At 40.6% G+C, this 18,699-nt stretch overlaps 1 protein-coding gene across 1 annotated transcript in view; it reads left to right on the top strand.

Moving 5' to 3' along the window:
• Nucleotides 1-707: 707 nt before the first annotated feature.
• The window catches only part of LOC100867707 (uncharacterized), a 44,094-nt gene continuing 26,102 nt past the window's right edge, over nt 708-18,699 (top strand). The window contains exon 1 of the mRNA XM_012493885.3: nt 708-1,041. Within this exon, the coding sequence (XP_012349339.2) occupies nt 921-1,041 (121 nt within the window). The 5' untranslated portion in view covers nt 708-920. The remainder of the gene's footprint in view (nt 1,042-18,699) is intronic.

Genomic DNA, 18,699 nt, shown 5'->3' with positions numbered 1-18,699 from the left:
AAATTCAACCTAACCAAAACTCACTCATATTTCCCTTATGTTCCCAGGACCTCAGATTTAAACCAATCACATCCTACGAATAAAACCGTGAATAGTTTAACTAGAAGATCGATCTAAAACGACTTCTTTACGAACCACGTGGAGAAAATCATACGCTTACCGACAGGAAGGACGAGGAAGAACGAGCGTTTAAGTATACGCCAAGCGATCGGGTAAAATGAAATGCGGTAAGAAAAGGTGGAGAAGAAGGCGCGAGGAAGCCGGTGGTTCGGCGCTAACGTAGTCGAACGAAGAAGATAAATAGGGAATGTATAAGGCGTGCAAGAAACGAGAAAATTGACATTCCAATCTCGCGGAAAATAGTATGCACGCGAAGAGGAGAAGAAAGGGAGAGGAGAAAAAAAAATACGCGTATGGAGCAGAGAGCGGATGGAGGAAGGAAGAGGGTCAAGGAGGCGGAGATGAGAAAAGAAGAAATGGAACGGCGAATCGTTCAGCGGACGAGGAAGAAAGCAGTCTGCCGGAGTAAAGGAAACGAGTATCGCGAAGTGGAGGAAGAAGAAGAGGAAGAAGAAGAGGAAGAAGAAGAAGAAGAAGAAGAAGAAGAAGAAGAGGAAAGAAGGGAGCCAAGGTAAAAGGGAGAGGAGGCGAGGGGACGAGGTCTGGGTTGGGTAAGGTGAGGGCTCCTACGGGTGAGTACCACTCACTTCATTGACTCGTGCGTACGCCCGCACGTCTGTCAGTCCATCCTCACTCACTCGATCCTCGCTTGGTCTCGTAGCCATTCCACGGAGGCCACAGTTCTCTGCTTCGAGTTCCACGTTTACCTCGTCCTCGTCGTGGTGTACACGGCCACACAGTCGAGGCCGACGTCAATCGTGGTATCGTGATCATTTAGAAAAATCTATCTTCGCGGGTGGATGTCGGCCGGCAGCAAGAACAGGATGATTCTGGGCAGTCTGGGAGGAATCCTCGCTGTCCTCCTGCTCGTGCTCGTGGAGATCTCGTGGACCAGGGCCAAGCCTCAACAGATCAAACCTGGTGAGTGTTTCTTTTTTTTTTTTTCCCCTCCCGAACCAATTTTGTTATCCGCTTTCGATTCTTCTAATCAATAGTATAATTCAATTTCTTTGATTCGAGTAAGAACTAATTTAAAAATTCGGTTTTATTATAATTCTATCGAGGAGAATGTTCAATCGTCTCGAAAACATTTTTTCTCAACGTGTCAAGAACTTATACGTATAACATCTTTCGTACAGGCGAATTCTTTATCGCGAAGGATTAATTAAAACGCTGCGGATCTGTAACGAGGGAAGCAATACTTCCTCCTTCATTACGGTTTATCGTTAGCGATCAAATCGTACGATGAAAAAAAAAAAGAAAGAAAGAAAAGAAAAAAAGGAAATAAGAAACAAAGAGACGTAATGCCATTGTTCGCGGCGTTATATCGATCGATTCTTTCGAAGAAGAAGAAAGTCCGTCGATCGGTATCATCGGCAGATGTCAGAAACGAAAGCACGCGTACACACACGCACACACACAGACACATACACGCGCGCGCGCGCGTCATCGTCGTCGTCGTGGGAGCATTCGAAACACGGCATTGTTCGATCCGTGGATCGTCTATTGCGCAATTCCACCGGATCAGGGTTAACGTACCGACACGATTACGTTACAGGAATCCGTTCGCGGAACGATCGATCGATCGATCATACGTCGTGATCGATCGTGTTCGAAATTTTTTTTTTCTTTTTTTCTTTTTCTTTTTCATCGAAACGTGGCCAGTTTCAAATACCTGACCGCAGGGTGGTCCAAGCGTTGGATATCTAATCTGGCGAACGGAAGTCGCTTTGTGCGGTAGAAAGAGATACGCATTTGAGCGGAGCAGTTGTTGTTCCTACTTCGATAATGATGTTCGAGATTGTGTCTTCGAGCCTAATATTTTTTTGCCCCACTTTTCACTTGAACGTGTTCCTTTCGAGGAAGTTTTCAACGCGTAGATAATCTTTTTGCTTCAAATTTTTGAAGATATGCATATTAGGAAATCTTTTTTTTTTTTTTCTAGTTCAATTTGCAACTTTTGTTTAATTCAATTTATGAGACTATAACAACATTCTGATAATTAGAATTAATTGAATCTGATAAGGAAGATGCTTATTTCTAATTCAATTAATTCAACCGTAACACTATTAACAGTTTCATTTCTATATTCTTTCATTATTCGCATATAAATTACATTATTAAACACCTGTAAAGTTTTCCACATTATCAGTCCTCACCTCGATTCGGTTCTTCAACATTCGTGTTTCAATGTTATCAATAAGTAACGCCGAATCCCATTTTCCCTGTTTCCAACATTCCAAACGAACCGACGAATCAGTTATTAATCGATGGAAATTTATTTAAAAGGAAACACAAACTCTCGATGCATCTTTTCGCGTCCAATCGCGTGTGCACGACACACCTCTCGAACTTTCGGATCCTCCTGTAACGATCCAGCCGGATCGCCGCACCCGACTTAAGGACGCACCGCGTGCAGTTAAGCATCGCGAACGAGCGAGAATAGTTGGGACCGAAAGGAGTTTACGTTAACCTTAGCAGACCGCAGCTTAGCTTTCGGCGTTGTACGGCCGCCGTAAATGCCCTAAGAACTTTAGCACGTTTGTCCCCCTTCCGGAATTATTGTCTCGGGACCGAGTCTAACTCGCGACCTCGCTCGTTTCAAACTTCTTCGTGGCGAGAAATAATATTTCAAGGCGTTCGCAACGGCCTGTGTGTTGTCCCTCGCTGTTGTGCCGCGGAATACGCGTAACGATACGAGGAACAATGAGGGAATTTTGTAAATTATCGGGTCAGGTTATCGTTGGTTCGCTTGTTTCATTTCGATTGTCTGGATCGAGCGGAGGAAAGTTTCGATGTTTAATGGAGGATGAAAGATAAGGATGATGTTTAATAATCGATCGATGGCGTTGTTAACCGAACAATGAGCTCGTAATGTACCTTGTCGGATCGTTGGTGGAAATTGAAAGTTTCAAGATTAAGGGGAGGAATCGACGCGTTTTTCTATTGGCATTTCATCTTCGGGGAAGGTAGACAATAGAGGCGAGAGGGAAGAGATCACATCTTCGTTCGTGTGCCATCGCGATCTCCCTCTAAATTCCGGCAAGAAACATTCCGGAATTAATTTTGTTGCACATATAAAAAAAGAATCAACTCTCGTTCGAGGACCAATCAATTTCAAATTCAAAGAAAGAATCCTGAGACAAACTTTGATCCTCCTCTTTTCAATCGGACATTTCTTTTTTTTTTTTTAAACATCATGCACGAGCATCCATCATCGTCCATCAGGCTCCACTCGATCTTTCGCGAGAAATCGATCGAATTCCATCGTGTCCATCTCTCTCTTCTTCGACGATTCGTGGCGAATGAATCTTACATGCCGCGTGTCCAAGCCAGGCCCGGGCCTATATATCATCTCCTGGTCGGGAAACCGTAGGCAGGATCCCTTCTTTCCACTTTCCAGACCGATTCCACGCCAAATGGCGGGATACGCGGCTGGATATGGAACCTATTCCGGTTTATTGGAGATGGCGTATGCAGCCAAACATCTGGCTCCCGCGAGATATATGTCCGCGATCCGAGGAAGATTCCGCCGGATGTTTCACACCGGTTAGTTTTTCAAGGTGGATCCGTGGCGAAGGAGCGGGTGATTGATTTCACGAGATAAAGTTCTTCTTCCGAATCGAAGGTTTGGGAGGGGGTATTAGCAGCGGAGATTCGATCGATCAGTTTTTTTTTTTTTTTTTTTTTTTTTCCTTTCCAGCTTTCTTTTCTCGATAGTAAATGTGTATAAAGGGTTCGTTTATTCACGAGTGTGTACGGATGTTTTTTCACGCTTACATCTCTCGATGTCCGGATCGAAAAATCCGGAGGGTGAAGAAAATGGATGGGAGTGAAAATTTGATTGAAATTATCGATACGTTATATTTCTCTAGGATTATTTTTTCACGTAGGAAGGAACGAAGAGACGATTTCGTCCCCCTTTTGAAAATCTTTTTCACCCGATTCAGCAGTTTTCTCCCTCTCCGACTTCCTTTCGCACGAGTTCAAAGTTTTAATGGAAGGGGGAGGAGGGGAGGGGGCGTCGTGAGATAAATTATGTCGACATTCGGGATAATTAGAGAGGTCGTGTATCGCGGCACGTGCTCATCTCCGTCGATCTTCTCTCTCAGCTTCTGCGACGATCCATCCCTCTCCCTCCCCCTCGATTCGTATGCTCCATTTACCATCATAGTTGTTGCAACGTTTCCGACAGGTTTGACTTTTAAAAGGAGCCGTATTAAAATTCTCTTCGCACTTTGGAAATTTACAAGTTTCCAACAAGACGTTGAGCGTATACGTGGAAAAGTCAATCTTTCTCAAGAGAGAATCAAATCGGAAAGCTGTTTCAAACTTTCGTCGAAATTTCTTTTCTTTTTTTTGTCTTCTGGTTTTGATTCAGTTATCATCGTAGTTCGTAGTTCAACTTCGTTCCTTTCTCTTTCAACTATAGACTAAATCTAATTTCTCTGCTAAACAACAAACTATCGAAAAAAAGATTTGAAAATTTTTGGCAGGTAGATGCTTATTACTGGCAGATATTTTTATTGGAAAGGGACATCGATTGAACATTTGCTTCACCCCCGATCATTTTCGAATTAAAAAAAGAAACGAAGGTAAAATAAAAATTCGCTGGAAAGAATAATCAAAAATAAACGTTCCGCTCTATTCAGTTAAACACTCCATTTCCCTGCAGAAGGTTAAATCAGTTCAATCCCCTTAAAAGATATATATCAACCCGCTACAAGACAAACACTACGCTCGGGGACAGAGTAAACTTCTCAGAAATAGCTGGAATATTCAAACCTTCTTCCTACCTACCTGCTCCTTACTTGACGAAAAGATTACAATTTACAACCGTCCCTGTTGGAAAGCGAAAAATTCTCTCGAAGTCGAAAAGAGTCAAAAGCTAAACGACTCACCCTTCAAAATGCAAATCAACTCGCTAGAGAAAAAAAAAAAAAAGGAAAGAAAAAAGACACACTCGGTTGAAACTAACTCGGATAATGTTCGCCTCGAACGCCATCGTTCTTCTAGCCAGTGAAGAGAATTTTCGAGTTGGCCAGCCGGCGTCGAAAACGAGCTTTCCATCTTAATTAACGTGCTCCTCTCCTTGTCACGGTTCTCCGCCCCGATAGAGGGCACTTGTGGCGCTAATGCAGCCAGACGACCACTGTTTCTTGAAGCCCGTGTCGCGCGCAAGACGAGGCATAATACGAGCCTTGGCTTGGAATCCTTTTCGTTCGAAACCCCCTTGACCCGGTTCTAACTCCTCAACCCCGAACAAACCTGGATCTTTGGCTAGTTTCCTCCCCTAGTTTCCAGAACAATCCTCTGGAAATGGTTGGATCAAGATTCAAGTAAATAATCAGCGAGCGTATTTGGCTCTGGAGATGAGAAAAGCGGTTGTCGAACGAAAGGAAATTGGAGGAGATTTTCGACTCGAAGAGGTGTCGGCGCAAATAATATACGCATCCCTTTTCGTTCTCGAACGTTTGTCTGAACATTTTTCGCCCCGAATAACACGGCTGACGCGAGCCAAGATAATAATATGAAATGGCTCGCATTCGTTTTCGAACGAAAACAGTCGGAATAAGAGAGCTGGGGAGGGGAGGGGAGAAGAATAATGGCGTCCTTGGTCCCGTTCGAGCGTTCCAATTAATAACCAACTTTTGAACTGGTTCTCTGAACGAGTATAATTAACAATTTGAAAGGGGCGACCCCTTTTTCTCGATCGGTTGGCCAAACATCCGGGAATGGAAATTGTTCATTTTCGCGGGGAAGAAAAGTAGCCGGTCTCACCATGACGCAAATATCGAATCCGCCGCCTTCGGCCTTTCCACGCCTCATTCACGCCAGATTAAATTTTAATCGAACGCTAGCCCGAAAACCTGTCATCTTGCCAGCTTTTGGCCACGTTCCATCGCGGAACGTTTCGTTGTTAACCGGAATCGAATCTTTGCGATCGAAACGAGGCGCTATTAATTGGAAGAAGAGCATTGCTAGGCGGTTCTCGTATTGAAACTTTGAATCACCAGATCGTGGAATAGATTTTTACGAATTGATTTAAGGGATGATTGATTTATTACATCGTCTCTTTTAACTCGCGACCATCGATAACGGACACAATCGCAAGAAACACCGAAATCGAGCCAACAAATCGAGGCCGACGTTTCTCCTCGAATTACGAAACATCATGTCGAAAATTTCATCGAGGTGACGTATATCATCCAAACGGATTCTCGCATTCCATCTTCAAACTTCGTGAGACGAAATGAGCTGTGAAAATTCCACGCAAGTGGAACCAGGTAGGCAAGTGGTCATTACAGCGACTGTCTCTGCCGACCGTGCAGCGAATGTTGCAACGTAAAACGAGAGAGAGAGAGAGAAAAAAAAAGAAGGGGAAGAAGAGGAAGAAGAAGAAGAAGAGAGAAAAAAGGCGGAGGAAGCGTGGAAATCGCGGCGAGCGTGATTCAGCGGTGATTTCCTGGTGCTCCATGGACACCCGGTATATGCCTGCCGCGTCCAGGCTAATTACCCGTACCGAGAACACATAATAATGCCGGCTAGTGGAGGGTCGGCCTGGAAAAACTAGTACAAAGTCGTGTCTCCTCTGTGTTCTCCCCCGGCCAACCTCCTCTTCCTCCTCCTCCTCGTCACAGTCGTGAATGAGCTCGGTTCTTGTCCACCTCTCTGACTAAATACCGGTCGATGTCGGCTTCTCAGCAGGCGTCGATCCACTCTCGCGTTGTTCAGAATCTCGCGCGGTTTTCCTCTTTCTGCTTCCCTTTGGAGGAGGAAACGTGCCTTTTCCTCTCTGCAATGCCGATTATTTTTATCTCGAATATTCGTTCTTTTTTTTTTTTTTTTTTTGCAAGACTCGTAAAATGGAACACGTGTTGGACACGTGATCATTTTAGCCTTCGAGTTGGATCAGGTAAACGGAGGATGGATATTTGGAATACAAAACCGAGCAATTTTAAAAATTAATCCCATTAGATTATCTTGTTTCTCGCATGATATTATTTATGTATACACGCACAAATTACGAGTAAAAAAGAAACATTCGCTTCCATTCGTTTACCATCCTCGATTAAAAGCGAACTTTGTGTCAAAACAAACGGATGGAAGAAGAGTCGTGGGAAAAACGATTGTAGATAGCACGTTCACGCGGCATCATCCGATTACGCGTTTCGCTAAATTTGTAACATGTTTCGCCCCTATTAATTATTATATTAATTATCAACGTATCGGCGCGACCGTCGACACGCGCCGACAAATTAATAATTAAATGTATTCCGGTTGTGCGCGATCGAAACCTCCTCCTCCTCCTCCTCCTCCTCCTCCTCCTGCTTCCCCCCCCCCACTCCTCTCCACCGAATTAATTTTCAACGTCGAAAACGCCTAACGTCACGTAAACGGCTTCCGGTCCATTCGATCGTGCGCAATTAACGTGATCAAAGCTTTATGAATCATTAAACCGGACTCGTCCAACGTTTTAACCGTGCGCCTGTGCCGCGGCGATCGATCAGCTTGTACGAATCGGCTTCCCCATGAAAATTATCCCTGAAACCCTGCCGCGAGTATTCGGGAGTGTTTCTATTATTTAAGCCGGAAAAATAATAAAATATCGAGATATTTTGGGCGGGGATCGAGTTTAAGAAAGAGACTATCGATCTTTTTCGAAAATATGATTCAATTTGATTCTTTTAACTATACAATCCATTTACAAGGCAAATCGGTCGAATAGTTCGAAGGAAGGATTTTTTTAATTCCTTGTACTTTGAAGTACAAGCGACGTATGCAAAAATTTGCTTTAAAATCGACTTTGTCGTTGTATAAATCTGCATCGTGAAACACATCGAAAATCGGCGATGCTCGAATCGTGACGATCGGAATCGATCGGAATCCGTCCGTTTTTCCGCTCGTTTCCGCGTGAATCCCTCTCGTTTACCGGAATATAAAATCGAGCCGACCGATCCAATTAACCTGATGCGTATTAAAGGCGACCGCCTTCTTTAAATTCGCCCTGTGTAACGTGAAAACGCAGATGGACTATTTATAAATCTGTCGGTTTCCATCCATCCAGAAGGGGACGGTCGTGATTAAGATTCAACTGGCGACGAATCGGTCGGCGAGTCAATTAAATCGGTTCGCCTCCTTGGCCTATGACAATGATTGCGGAGCGTCATGGAGGAAAGTTCGATGAAATTTTTTTCTCGATAATAAAAAATTTTATTTATTTGTAAAATAGATTTTTTTTTTTTTTTTTTAGTTAATTTTGATCCAATTGATTTTATTGTTGAATCGTTCTAGGGTTTTTTTATTTTTTTTTTATTCTTTTACGAGATTCGATTGAATTTTGAACGAAGATTATCGTAAGATTATCGTCTATTATTATTATTATTATTTTATTTATATATAACGTTGTGGTGGTTATGAACAATTTCGATGATAAATGGTAATAATATAAATCCTCGGGGATTATCGTTTGTCATTGGTTAAATTTGCATTTGTGACATCGTGATAGAGACCAAATTGTGGATCAAATTGATATTTCTTGATTATTCTGCAGGTAGGATTTACTTTATAGATCCCTAAAATTATTTATCGAAAGTATTTATCGGAAGTAAATCATTCGTTTCGAGAGTGATTTAAAATTACATTCAATATCTATTTCTTTAATTTATATAATTTATTTTTTCTCATAAATAACTTTTAAATAGCTATTATCGATTTATTCACGATCCCGTGCGATCATCTGATCGGCATACAGTGCAAAAGGTATGCACTTAACCTCAAACTAATCGCAAACTTTATTATTCCAGGAAAAACACATTTATTCAATTACAATATTTAATCAATCATTTATCGAACAATGTACCTTATCGAAGAAATCTTCTTTCGATCCTCGACGACGGTGGTGGGCGGCGAGTTAATTATCCATCTTCGATTAACGATGCCTCTTTCCCCGTACAAGAACCAAAGAAGAACGAATAAGGAAGTATTCTTATTTATCGACAATCGCATCTCCCTCTTCGACTCGTTTCGACCGAGATCAAAGAGATGAGGTAACCACGAGTGATTTAAAAAATTGGGCCAACGTAATTGTCATCGTATCATCGGCCACTCGTTTGTCGTCCTCCTCGAAGAGGGATCTTAAGACGGCCTGGAACGGGTTTAGGGGAGGATTTGCATTGCGTTTAATTACGAGTCTACTCTTATGATCGTCAAAGGATTGATTCCACCCGGCGGATTCCTTGGAAATTAGCCTCGCTCGCGGAGGCAAGCCTTTGTTCTGCTCCGAGAGAGAGTTATGCTATTTAGACAAGCATTTAGCTGACTGACACGGTTTTCGATGTATAGGCATGTTTTCCAGTCGAGGTAAAAATTGGAAAAACGATGGTGGTCGATCGATTTGGAAATCTTCACAAAGCTTTGTTTCAAACGAAAATGAACATTATCGCGTCTTTCGAATATCTTTTTTTTTTTTTTTTTTGAAAATTTTCGTCGAATAGTTTTGCTTCGTTGAAAATAATCAAATGCCTTTCGAATTTTTTCCTTTTTATTTTTTTTTTTTTAAAAGCCAGGATGGAAATATCGAAAATTAAAAACATCGACAAGTTTGTTTTAGTTTCGTTTAAGCCCTTGGTTAATGGCTGCTTTATCGAAAATGTCAAAATCTCTTCAATAACTAAAAACTGGATGTATTAAAAAATCTCTCGTTAAAAATGATTGCTTGATGAAAACAAACGAAAAAATTGAAAACGATGAAAATTTTTATACTTCGTTTCGTTGGAAAAAAATCGGAAGCATCGCCAATTTCACGTTTGATTATTAAAAATAAATTATTCTTTATATATATATATATATATATATATATGCATATTTAATTTCGGTGAATAAATATGAATCTCGAAATCGAGATTCAGGGGATGGAATGAAGTCATAACCGTTGTTGGCCAGTATGAAATTGCACGCACGCGAGAATGGGTAGTTCGTGTGCAACATGCAAACGACTTTCTTCGTCGGAAGTTAACTAGGTGTTAATTTGGTATTCACGAAACGTGGCTTGCCGAGCACACCTCGGTATGAAGGATCTGCCTCGCTGTATCATTGGGTCATCTATCGTCCTTATCATTTTTCCCATACCATTTTTCAAAATTGTTCAAAACCCCTCCTCCTTCCAATCCTCTGTCAAATCAAATTTCTTCAACGTTATTTACGATAGATAGATATTAATATCTGGAAATCTATTTAAACGAGTTTTAGTTAATTATTTTCACAAGATCAATTTCGATCCTTTATTTTATTCCATTTTATTTATCATACACGAAAAGAAGAACGAAAAAAAAAAAAAAAAAAAAGAAAATATTTCAATCCAATCTCCAACTCAACAACTCGAAAACAAAAAAAAAAAGAAAAACTCAATATTTTCAAAGCGTATCTTCGAATACTGCATCCATTCCATTCCACTCCATTCTGGCCCCGATGTTAAGAAAGAGTCTTCAAAGAGCGTGCACGTACAAACAAATCCTCTCGAGATTGTACGAAAAAAAAAAAAAAAAAAAAAAAGAAAAAAGAAGGAAGGAGGGGGTCAAAGATATATCGACGAGGAGAAACACGATCACAACTGGACTGTTCCGTCCGAAACGAAAGTCGTGGGACCAGTTTGGTGGAAGGGAGGGGGCGCATATTACGTAACATTTCTGCCGATCAAACGATCCACGACCGGCCGTGAGCGGAATTCTCGGCTTGCTCGGCCGGCCAACGTGGTCACACACTTGGTGAATAGTCACGAGATGTTCGCCGAGTGATCGTGGCGGTCGTATAATTTCAAAGACGTTAAGACGTCTGACCTGAGTCAACAAGAACGAAAGGGGTTTTACACGAAGCGGGGAACGTGGGAAGAGAGAAGTGTATGTGTGTGTGTGTGGACAGAGAGAAACCGGTGGACTCGAAGCTTGAAACGTTCCGCGCGATTATCCATCTCCTCGATCCACCGTTTTTTCATCCTTGGAGGAGGGAAATATTTAACCCTCTCCCAATCTTTATCAAGATGTATATTTACACTTTTTCACAATAGGCGAAACGAACTTGTGATATAGGAAAATTGCTGGCACGAGATTGTATATTTGCTTCGTTTTCCAATTATTTTAATATATTAATTTTAGCGGGTAGCAGTTTATTTTTTCGATAATTCGATAATCACATCTATGTAAAATTCTTACGTTTCGATTTCTCTCTCTCTCTCTTTTTTATTTCTCACACGCGCGACTCCCATTTCGATCTCGACGCGAACACGTGTTTCGTTCCGTGTTTTTTTTCCTCGTTGAAATATAATATTCCACAGCGCGTGCACTTAGAGCGCGTGCGCGCAACGGTCCCGCAAAATAATTCGAGAATGCGCGGTTTGCATAAAGGATCGTGTTTGCCCGCAAACATTGGCCGAAATATATATATATATACGTACACGCACACACTTGATTTCCCTTCGTCCTTTAAACAAACCGTCCTTGCTTATTCTGATTTCTGATTTTCCCGTGGATGGAAGGGAATCAAACGTGTGTGGAACAACAAACGAAGAGAAGAGACCCGATCGATATTCCATAAAACGCGAGATTTGCCCGGTTATATCGAGGGCGAACGATTTTGTTCCTCGCCCTTTCGATTCTTTCGAATCGGAAGATATTTACCCGGGATCCGGAATCATTCCGTTTTTTTGATTCGTCGTGCGTAATCTTCTCTGCTGAATTATTTTTAAAAGTTATTTCTACCCGATTTATTTCTTTCCCTCGAACGAGAGAAATTTGGCGAAATTGATCGGTTCCTTTTCTTCTTTTCAAATTTATTCCCTATTTTTTCGTTTATAGCGAGAAATTAAAATTTGATCATTTCAAATTGGAATTTGAATTATTAGGGAGATGATCGATCGTCTTTTATCTTTTATACGCAAGTCGAACGAGCCTTAAAAATCTTGGAAGCTTTACTTCCTCCTCCTCGAGAGGAAAATATTTTTCCACCAATTAATGAACTCCTTTAATGAACGTATCTATGTCTGCTTTCGCCACCGAATCGCTTCGTATTTAATTTTTTTCCACTCACAATCGAACCTTTCGAACGCGTAATTCGAATTCCTTACGCGAAACTAAAAAAATTAAAAGTATAATTACACTTAATCAATAAACATCACGAAGACAACTGGAACAAGAATGTATCGTAGAACGATTCGCTGCTCTCTGTTAAAAAGTTGAAGAAACGAAATAAAAATAAATCGAAGATGCTACAAGAAGAATATGGCACAGGGAATTTAACCAAAGACGAAAGAAATTTAACCAAACAAGAATTAATCTAATATGGTGTTAAATAAATTCACACGAAAGAATAATAAATTAACAAAGAGAATGATTCGAAGAAAGATGGAGGAACGAAGCCATTTCCGAAGCTCGTTCGAAGCTTTGTTCGAACTTCCCCCTCCCTCCTCGAAAACCATCGCGATTCCGTGCTGGACGCTTTAATTCCTGCACCGGGTACCACGCTGTAAATTAAGTTCGAGCGCAACGATTTCTCTTCAACAACAAATCACCACCATCTTTTGAATTACCACAATGGAAGGTGGCCATAATTTTCGGGCTGCTGGATGGGACTCGCGAGGCCAAAGTTCCTTCCGTTCCAACTTCGTTCGACCCAACCCTTCTCCTCCTCCTCTGCACACGTATATACACACGCAAACACACACATATATACATGTACACTGTATGTACACTTACACAGGCGCGGACGGACAAGGTAAAAAAAGAACGATGGCCAATCGAAACTGTTCGGCCAAGTTTAAAGTTTCCTCGATGTACATCTGTAATTTGTAAGTTGGGCGGAGTTTTATTTTTCTACGTTTCTTGATATTTATTTCCATCCTTCTTTTTTCCTTTCTTTCTTCTCTCTCTCTCTCTCTCTCCCTTCCTCGCTTTTTACTTCTCGTTTTAAGGTGGATTTAATTGCACGTTAAGTTTGAGATTGTTAGAAGGCCGATATTATCGGGGGGATCGGAGGATTGGGCGGATTGAAAAGTTCGGGTTGTTAAAGGAGGTTCGCGTGGAGAGGGTAATGGGTTACCCTTGGCGCACGTAATATCGTGTAGTCGAGAAGGTAATTGAATAGCGAGGGAAGGAAAGATTTCTGTCGAGCTCGATTCCTTCGAGAGATTATTCACACGTAGCACGAATTATTCCAATTATTCGTCTCGATTTGTAATTTGTGGATAATTTTTCAACCCTTGCTGAAATTGTTCGACGATTTTTCTCCACGTGTTATCCCCGTCGAAAATACAGAATCTCGTTTTGGAGAGAAGGAAAAATAAAATTCTCCTCTATTTATTTATTACTTTCTCCAAGTTATTAAAAACCATCTCTCTGATTCGAACTTCTTTTCATTCATTCAAAGGTTTTCCATCGAAAGGTTCATCGACCGCATGATTCCTCTCTGAAGGGAAACGATAATCAAACGCGAATTGAATCGCTTTAGCGGCAGGCATAAAACGCCTAATTATTCCCGTCATGAATTATTCAGTTTACAAATCAGTCAACTGTCTAGCGGGGGGTCGAAGGTAGAGTTCAACGCGCCACCGGTCACGTCCGTTTGAAATTTTGGTTTGCCCAGTTGCACGTTTCCGAAATATCGAATAACCGAATCCACCAACTCGATGGAAAAAAAAAAAACTCTCTCTTTTATTCTAATTTCTAAATTTATTTATTTATTTATTTATTCGAATCACTTGGAATAAGAATTTTAACGCGGTTTAATACATTATTTGATTAAAAATTTCCCAAAGAAATATCGTTCGAAAAAATAATTCGCCTGGCCGATATTTGGTTATTTACCAGCACTCGTTAAAATCAATGCATGTTTTCTGTTTGTCCGTCCGTCGCTTCCTTCTTCTTTTTTTTTTTTTTTTTTAATAAACGAACACGTTTCCTGTCCGCTCAACGAACGCGTCGTAAAATCGGCGATAAAGATATATCGCGTTAGACAGCGAGACGACAGTGACACGTAGCGGTGGCGCAAAGATGAAAATATTGGGCGAAGCTTTATTGACAGTGGCAGGGAGGCGCGTCGATGCCCGCTCCACACAGCTTCCGCCCATTGATACACGGAGGACGCACTTTGTTTCCGCCCGCTTTTCCACCACCGCCTTTTTCCTTTTTTTTTTTTTTTTTTCCATCGTGGAAAGCGTTATACCTTTAACAGGTAACTGCCTCGGCCGTCAAATGTTCCGTCCAAACGCTCGTCGATGGGATTATCGCGGATCTTTTTGTTGCGCCGTCTATGTATATATGTGTGTGTGTGTGTGTGTGTGTGTATTGGACGCTGCCTGCTTTTTGTCACGTTTTTTCCGCATCTTTTGGCCGGTGGAGACGAGAGAGAGAGAGAGAGGGGATTTTTGAATTGGATTAATTTTTTCTATGTATTTCTTGGGGAAGATGATAGGAGGAACGCGATATTTTCTACTTGGCGTTTTATATTCTTGGATTTTTGAATATCTTTAAATATCGCTGCAGTGAGGGACGATTTGTACATTCTGTATTTTTCTATCGATTCTTGTTTTTGGATGTTTCGGACCTTTTTTCTTTAACAATTGCTCTATCGTCAATAATGCATATCGTGGAAAAAGAAAAAGATTCTATTTTCAACGTAACGGATTCGTTACCTTCTTTGCACCAATCAAGGAAGCTTGTACGTCAACTTTCAATTTTTCAACGTTTTTTTTTTTATCCTCCTTTATAGCAATTTCCTTATCCAAAACTGCTCGCATCTTTGGTCGTATCATTTTCCAACATCGTTAAAACTTTTCCCTTACCTGATCATTTCTCAACTTTCCAATTGTTACAAAACGCTACAATTCGTTTTCAACCGTATTCAAATTATTGTTATTATTATGTTTCGGCTTGTCAATCATCATATTATCGAAATCGTGTTATCAACGTATCAATTTATACTTGCCCAACAATCGTCATACTCACTGAGAAGGATCGAATTAGAATTCTATTAATAATCGATAGTTAAATATGCAAATAAATTAAATTGTATTCATACATTCATCGTTAAATATATCGCTGGAATATCGAAATATTTAATTATTCAATGTATAGCAGTGTCATAGCTGCCGTCGTGTCCCCGCACGTGTCTCAGGTATTGAAATTAAAAAAAAATACAACCCGAACACACATCGAACGCCTTTTCGTAATATTTAATTAAATTTAAAACAAACATAAATCATCCTCTCCCTGGGCGAAATTCACCGGTAAATTTATTAAATTTCATTTCGAAAAACGAGAAGAAAAATCGATCGAATAAAATTAATTTTTATATCCCCATCACGATCCTCTTCTCGAAAGAAACAAACATTCCTACGAATATTAATTCGATATTAATTCGAAATTAACAGTGATGGACAACGATTTTCTTTTTCTTTTTTTTTTTTTTTTTTCATCAAATCGCATTGATTTAAAACGAAACCCCTTTCGAAAGGGATGGAAAAAATTAAAGAGCGGCGGAGGACGATTTTCTTTTTTTTCTCCCTTCCCGCATTCGCGCGTAAATCTCGCGAGGAGGAGATTAAAAATGGCGCGAGCGATTCCGGCAATGTTCCGTCCGTTTCCCGGACGAAAACGATTATTCGACGATCGATTGATTCGCGTGGATGTTGGTTGGTTGGGCGGAGGAGGGCCTGATCGAGCGTTAGCCTCGACACGCGTACAACTTTTTCCCTCGAGAAAGGGGCCTCACGGGCCAGGTGTGCGAGTGTAGCCGAGGGCTCTCGCTCGTTTATCATTGCATAAGATTCAGAACCTGTTCCGGTCCATTCATCGCCGGCCGCTCGTATATACACCTTCGAAAGTGACTCGTGGGACGAGAGGTGTAGCCTTTCGTATCCGTGCCCCATTGGCGTCGAATTCGCTTCGTCAGGATTTCTTTTTTTTCTTTTTTTTTTTTTTGAGAATTTTTTCCTCACCAATGCAAGAATTTCTTCCTCTCTCCGAAATTCGTTTCGTCGGGATTTTGTTTCGGAAAATTGTTGAATGTTGGAGAAAGTTTGTCGAATCATTAATTAAAGGAGAATTCCAATTGGAAGAGGTCTCCGGTTTGAAATAAAATGATTAATTTTGGATCGATAGTAATAATTTTAATAATGGAAAAAGATTGTTTCTTCTCGTTTTTTCTCATTTCAGGTTTATTGCGGGAGTTTTTTTTGTAAAGGAAGGAGGAAATTTGAGGGGGAAGAAGCATTTTCTTGAAAGTAACTTTATCTTAAAAAACATTTTTCATCATCATGGCACGTTTAATCTCAACTGCTTGAACTTTGAAAACTTTTTTTCTTTTCCCCCTCGCACGTTTATTTTTCAAAAACTAGTACCCTTTTCCACTCTTTATATCACTTTCTTAACTACTTTGTCTTACCTTCTCTGCATCAATCAGGGAAGCTCGTACGTCAACTTTCAATTTTTCAACTTTTTTTTTTATCCTCCTTTATATCAATTTCCTTATCCAAAACTGCTCGCACCTTTGTCGCAGCGTATCATTTCCCAAACATCGTTAAAACTTTTCCCTGATCATTTCTCAACTTTCCAAATTCTCCTCTCTCAACACCGCTCCCCTCTCCCCTCTTCCAACCATAATCCATCTTCTCAAAAGATGGACACACACCGCTTAAATCCCTCTAATTGCTCGTTAATTAATTTCCATTCGCTCGAAGATTAATCGCCAATTAATCTCGATCCTCAACTTAATTTCTCTCAAACGCTTCCTCCTCCTCTTCTTCTTCTTCGTCAAAAATTAATTTCATCAAAAAAAAAAAAAAACCATCTCCTTCTTCGTTTCCACTTCCAAGGAGCAAAAACCACCGCCGAAAACCACGATCCATCTTCTCGAAAGACACCGGCCTACCAAATCCCATCCCTCCCCTTAATCAATCCTCCCAGAAATTAATTATCACCTCACGATCCTTCCAACCAAAAAAATCGATCGAATGATCTCGTATCAATCCCTCCCCCTCCAGCTGGCCGATGCATCGATCGTGGTTTCGTTAGCCGGATTCACGCTTATCGTGGCCGCGGGTGTCCAACCGCGGAAAATATTTCGTAATACGCGGCCGTGTATTAGTTTATGGGAAAACTATGGTAATCGCGGTCGATCCCCGCTCGGCCGGCAATTACACGCCGCGCCCTCCGTCCAACCGCGAAACCCGACGCTTTCAGACAACGGGCAACGATCCGTGGAGATCCGATCGTGGCACGAATTAACAACGATTCGAAGATTGCCAAATTGGTGGAAAACGGATCGATTCGAAGAGGAGAGGAAAAGGGTTGAAAAATTATTTTCCAGCCGATTCTTTTCCAAGGGGTCCATCGAGGATATCTGTCGATTTAGGATTTTAGGTATGATCGAGGCTTTTGTTTTTTATTTTTTTCTCTCTGTCTCTCTCTGGGGAGGAGATTTGAAGGGATAAGGGAATTTCGATGTCTATTGATCGAGTGAAATGCGATACGGGTTGTATACGTCGTTGATTTGTGTTTTGGTAGCGTTTCGTTAGATATTTTTGGCTTTTAAAATTTTTCCCCGAATTGAAATACCGTAGTTTGGTAGTTATTGGATTAGGACCACTCAAAGCTTTCGAGGTATATATATTTTTTATTTTATTTTATTTATTTATTTATTTTTTTTTTTTTCGGTGAAAATAGAAACGCAATCGTTCAAATTCGAAGTATGCTCGAAATGGAATTCGATTCCCCGAACTTTGAATTTTAATCGTATTTAAGTTTAAATACCATTCTCACTATTCTTGGATTCTTCTAATTCGAAATAACGAGGTGATTAATAATAAAACAAACTTTTAGACTCTCATAAAAATGAACTTCCGTTCGATAAAAATTTGGAAAGTTTTTTTTTTTTTTCAAATTATCTTTCATCGTAGGAATTTTGTTTCTATCATGATATATTTCTTGTTCGTGCGATTAAAGTCGATAGTCCATCAAACGTAATATCTTATAGAAATGATGAATCTTTTCCTGCACGAGTTTCTCGTGACGAATTTCATTTATATCGTTTATTATCAACCAAGATTCTTCGTTTCATTCATGAAATATTACCCTCCGCGTATTATATCCACGTTTATTATAAGAATGTAATTATACGTGATTAACCGATAATCACACGGAGTTTGAAAAGCTTGCGGAATCGGTATTTAACGATCTTCCTACCTAGCTCGTTTAATTTTTTAAAATCGACGTCTTGTCGCATTTCCCCTCTCCCTCTCTTTCCTTTTGCAAAAAGAAGTATTGGAGAGAGGAAATTCAGGAAATTAAAATACGAAACGGAGGGGGAGAGTGGAGGGAAATGTATTATAAAAATATCCAGAGAACGTTACGTCCCCCAGTTGTATCACACTTTTTGACTGATATGATATCGATAATGGATCCATGAATTAGAATTTCATCGTCGCTAATTGAAGGATCGGCTGATAAGTGAAATTTCCATTATCTCCGGGTTGGGCTATTTAAAATTGAACGAGTTAGCCGAGTTTCGAGTTCCAAGAAACTTCCATTA

This window comes from Apis florea, unplaced genomic scaffold, assembly GCF_048593485.1.
Source record: "Apis florea isolate Af1SG1 unplaced genomic scaffold, ASM4859348v1 contig_3158_pilon, whole genome shotgun sequence".
Classification (NCBI taxonomy): domain Eukaryota; kingdom Metazoa; phylum Arthropoda; class Insecta; order Hymenoptera; family Apidae; genus Apis; species Apis florea.
Note: the sequence above shows the minus strand (reverse complement) of the source record. Positions and strands in the feature narration are given on the sequence as shown.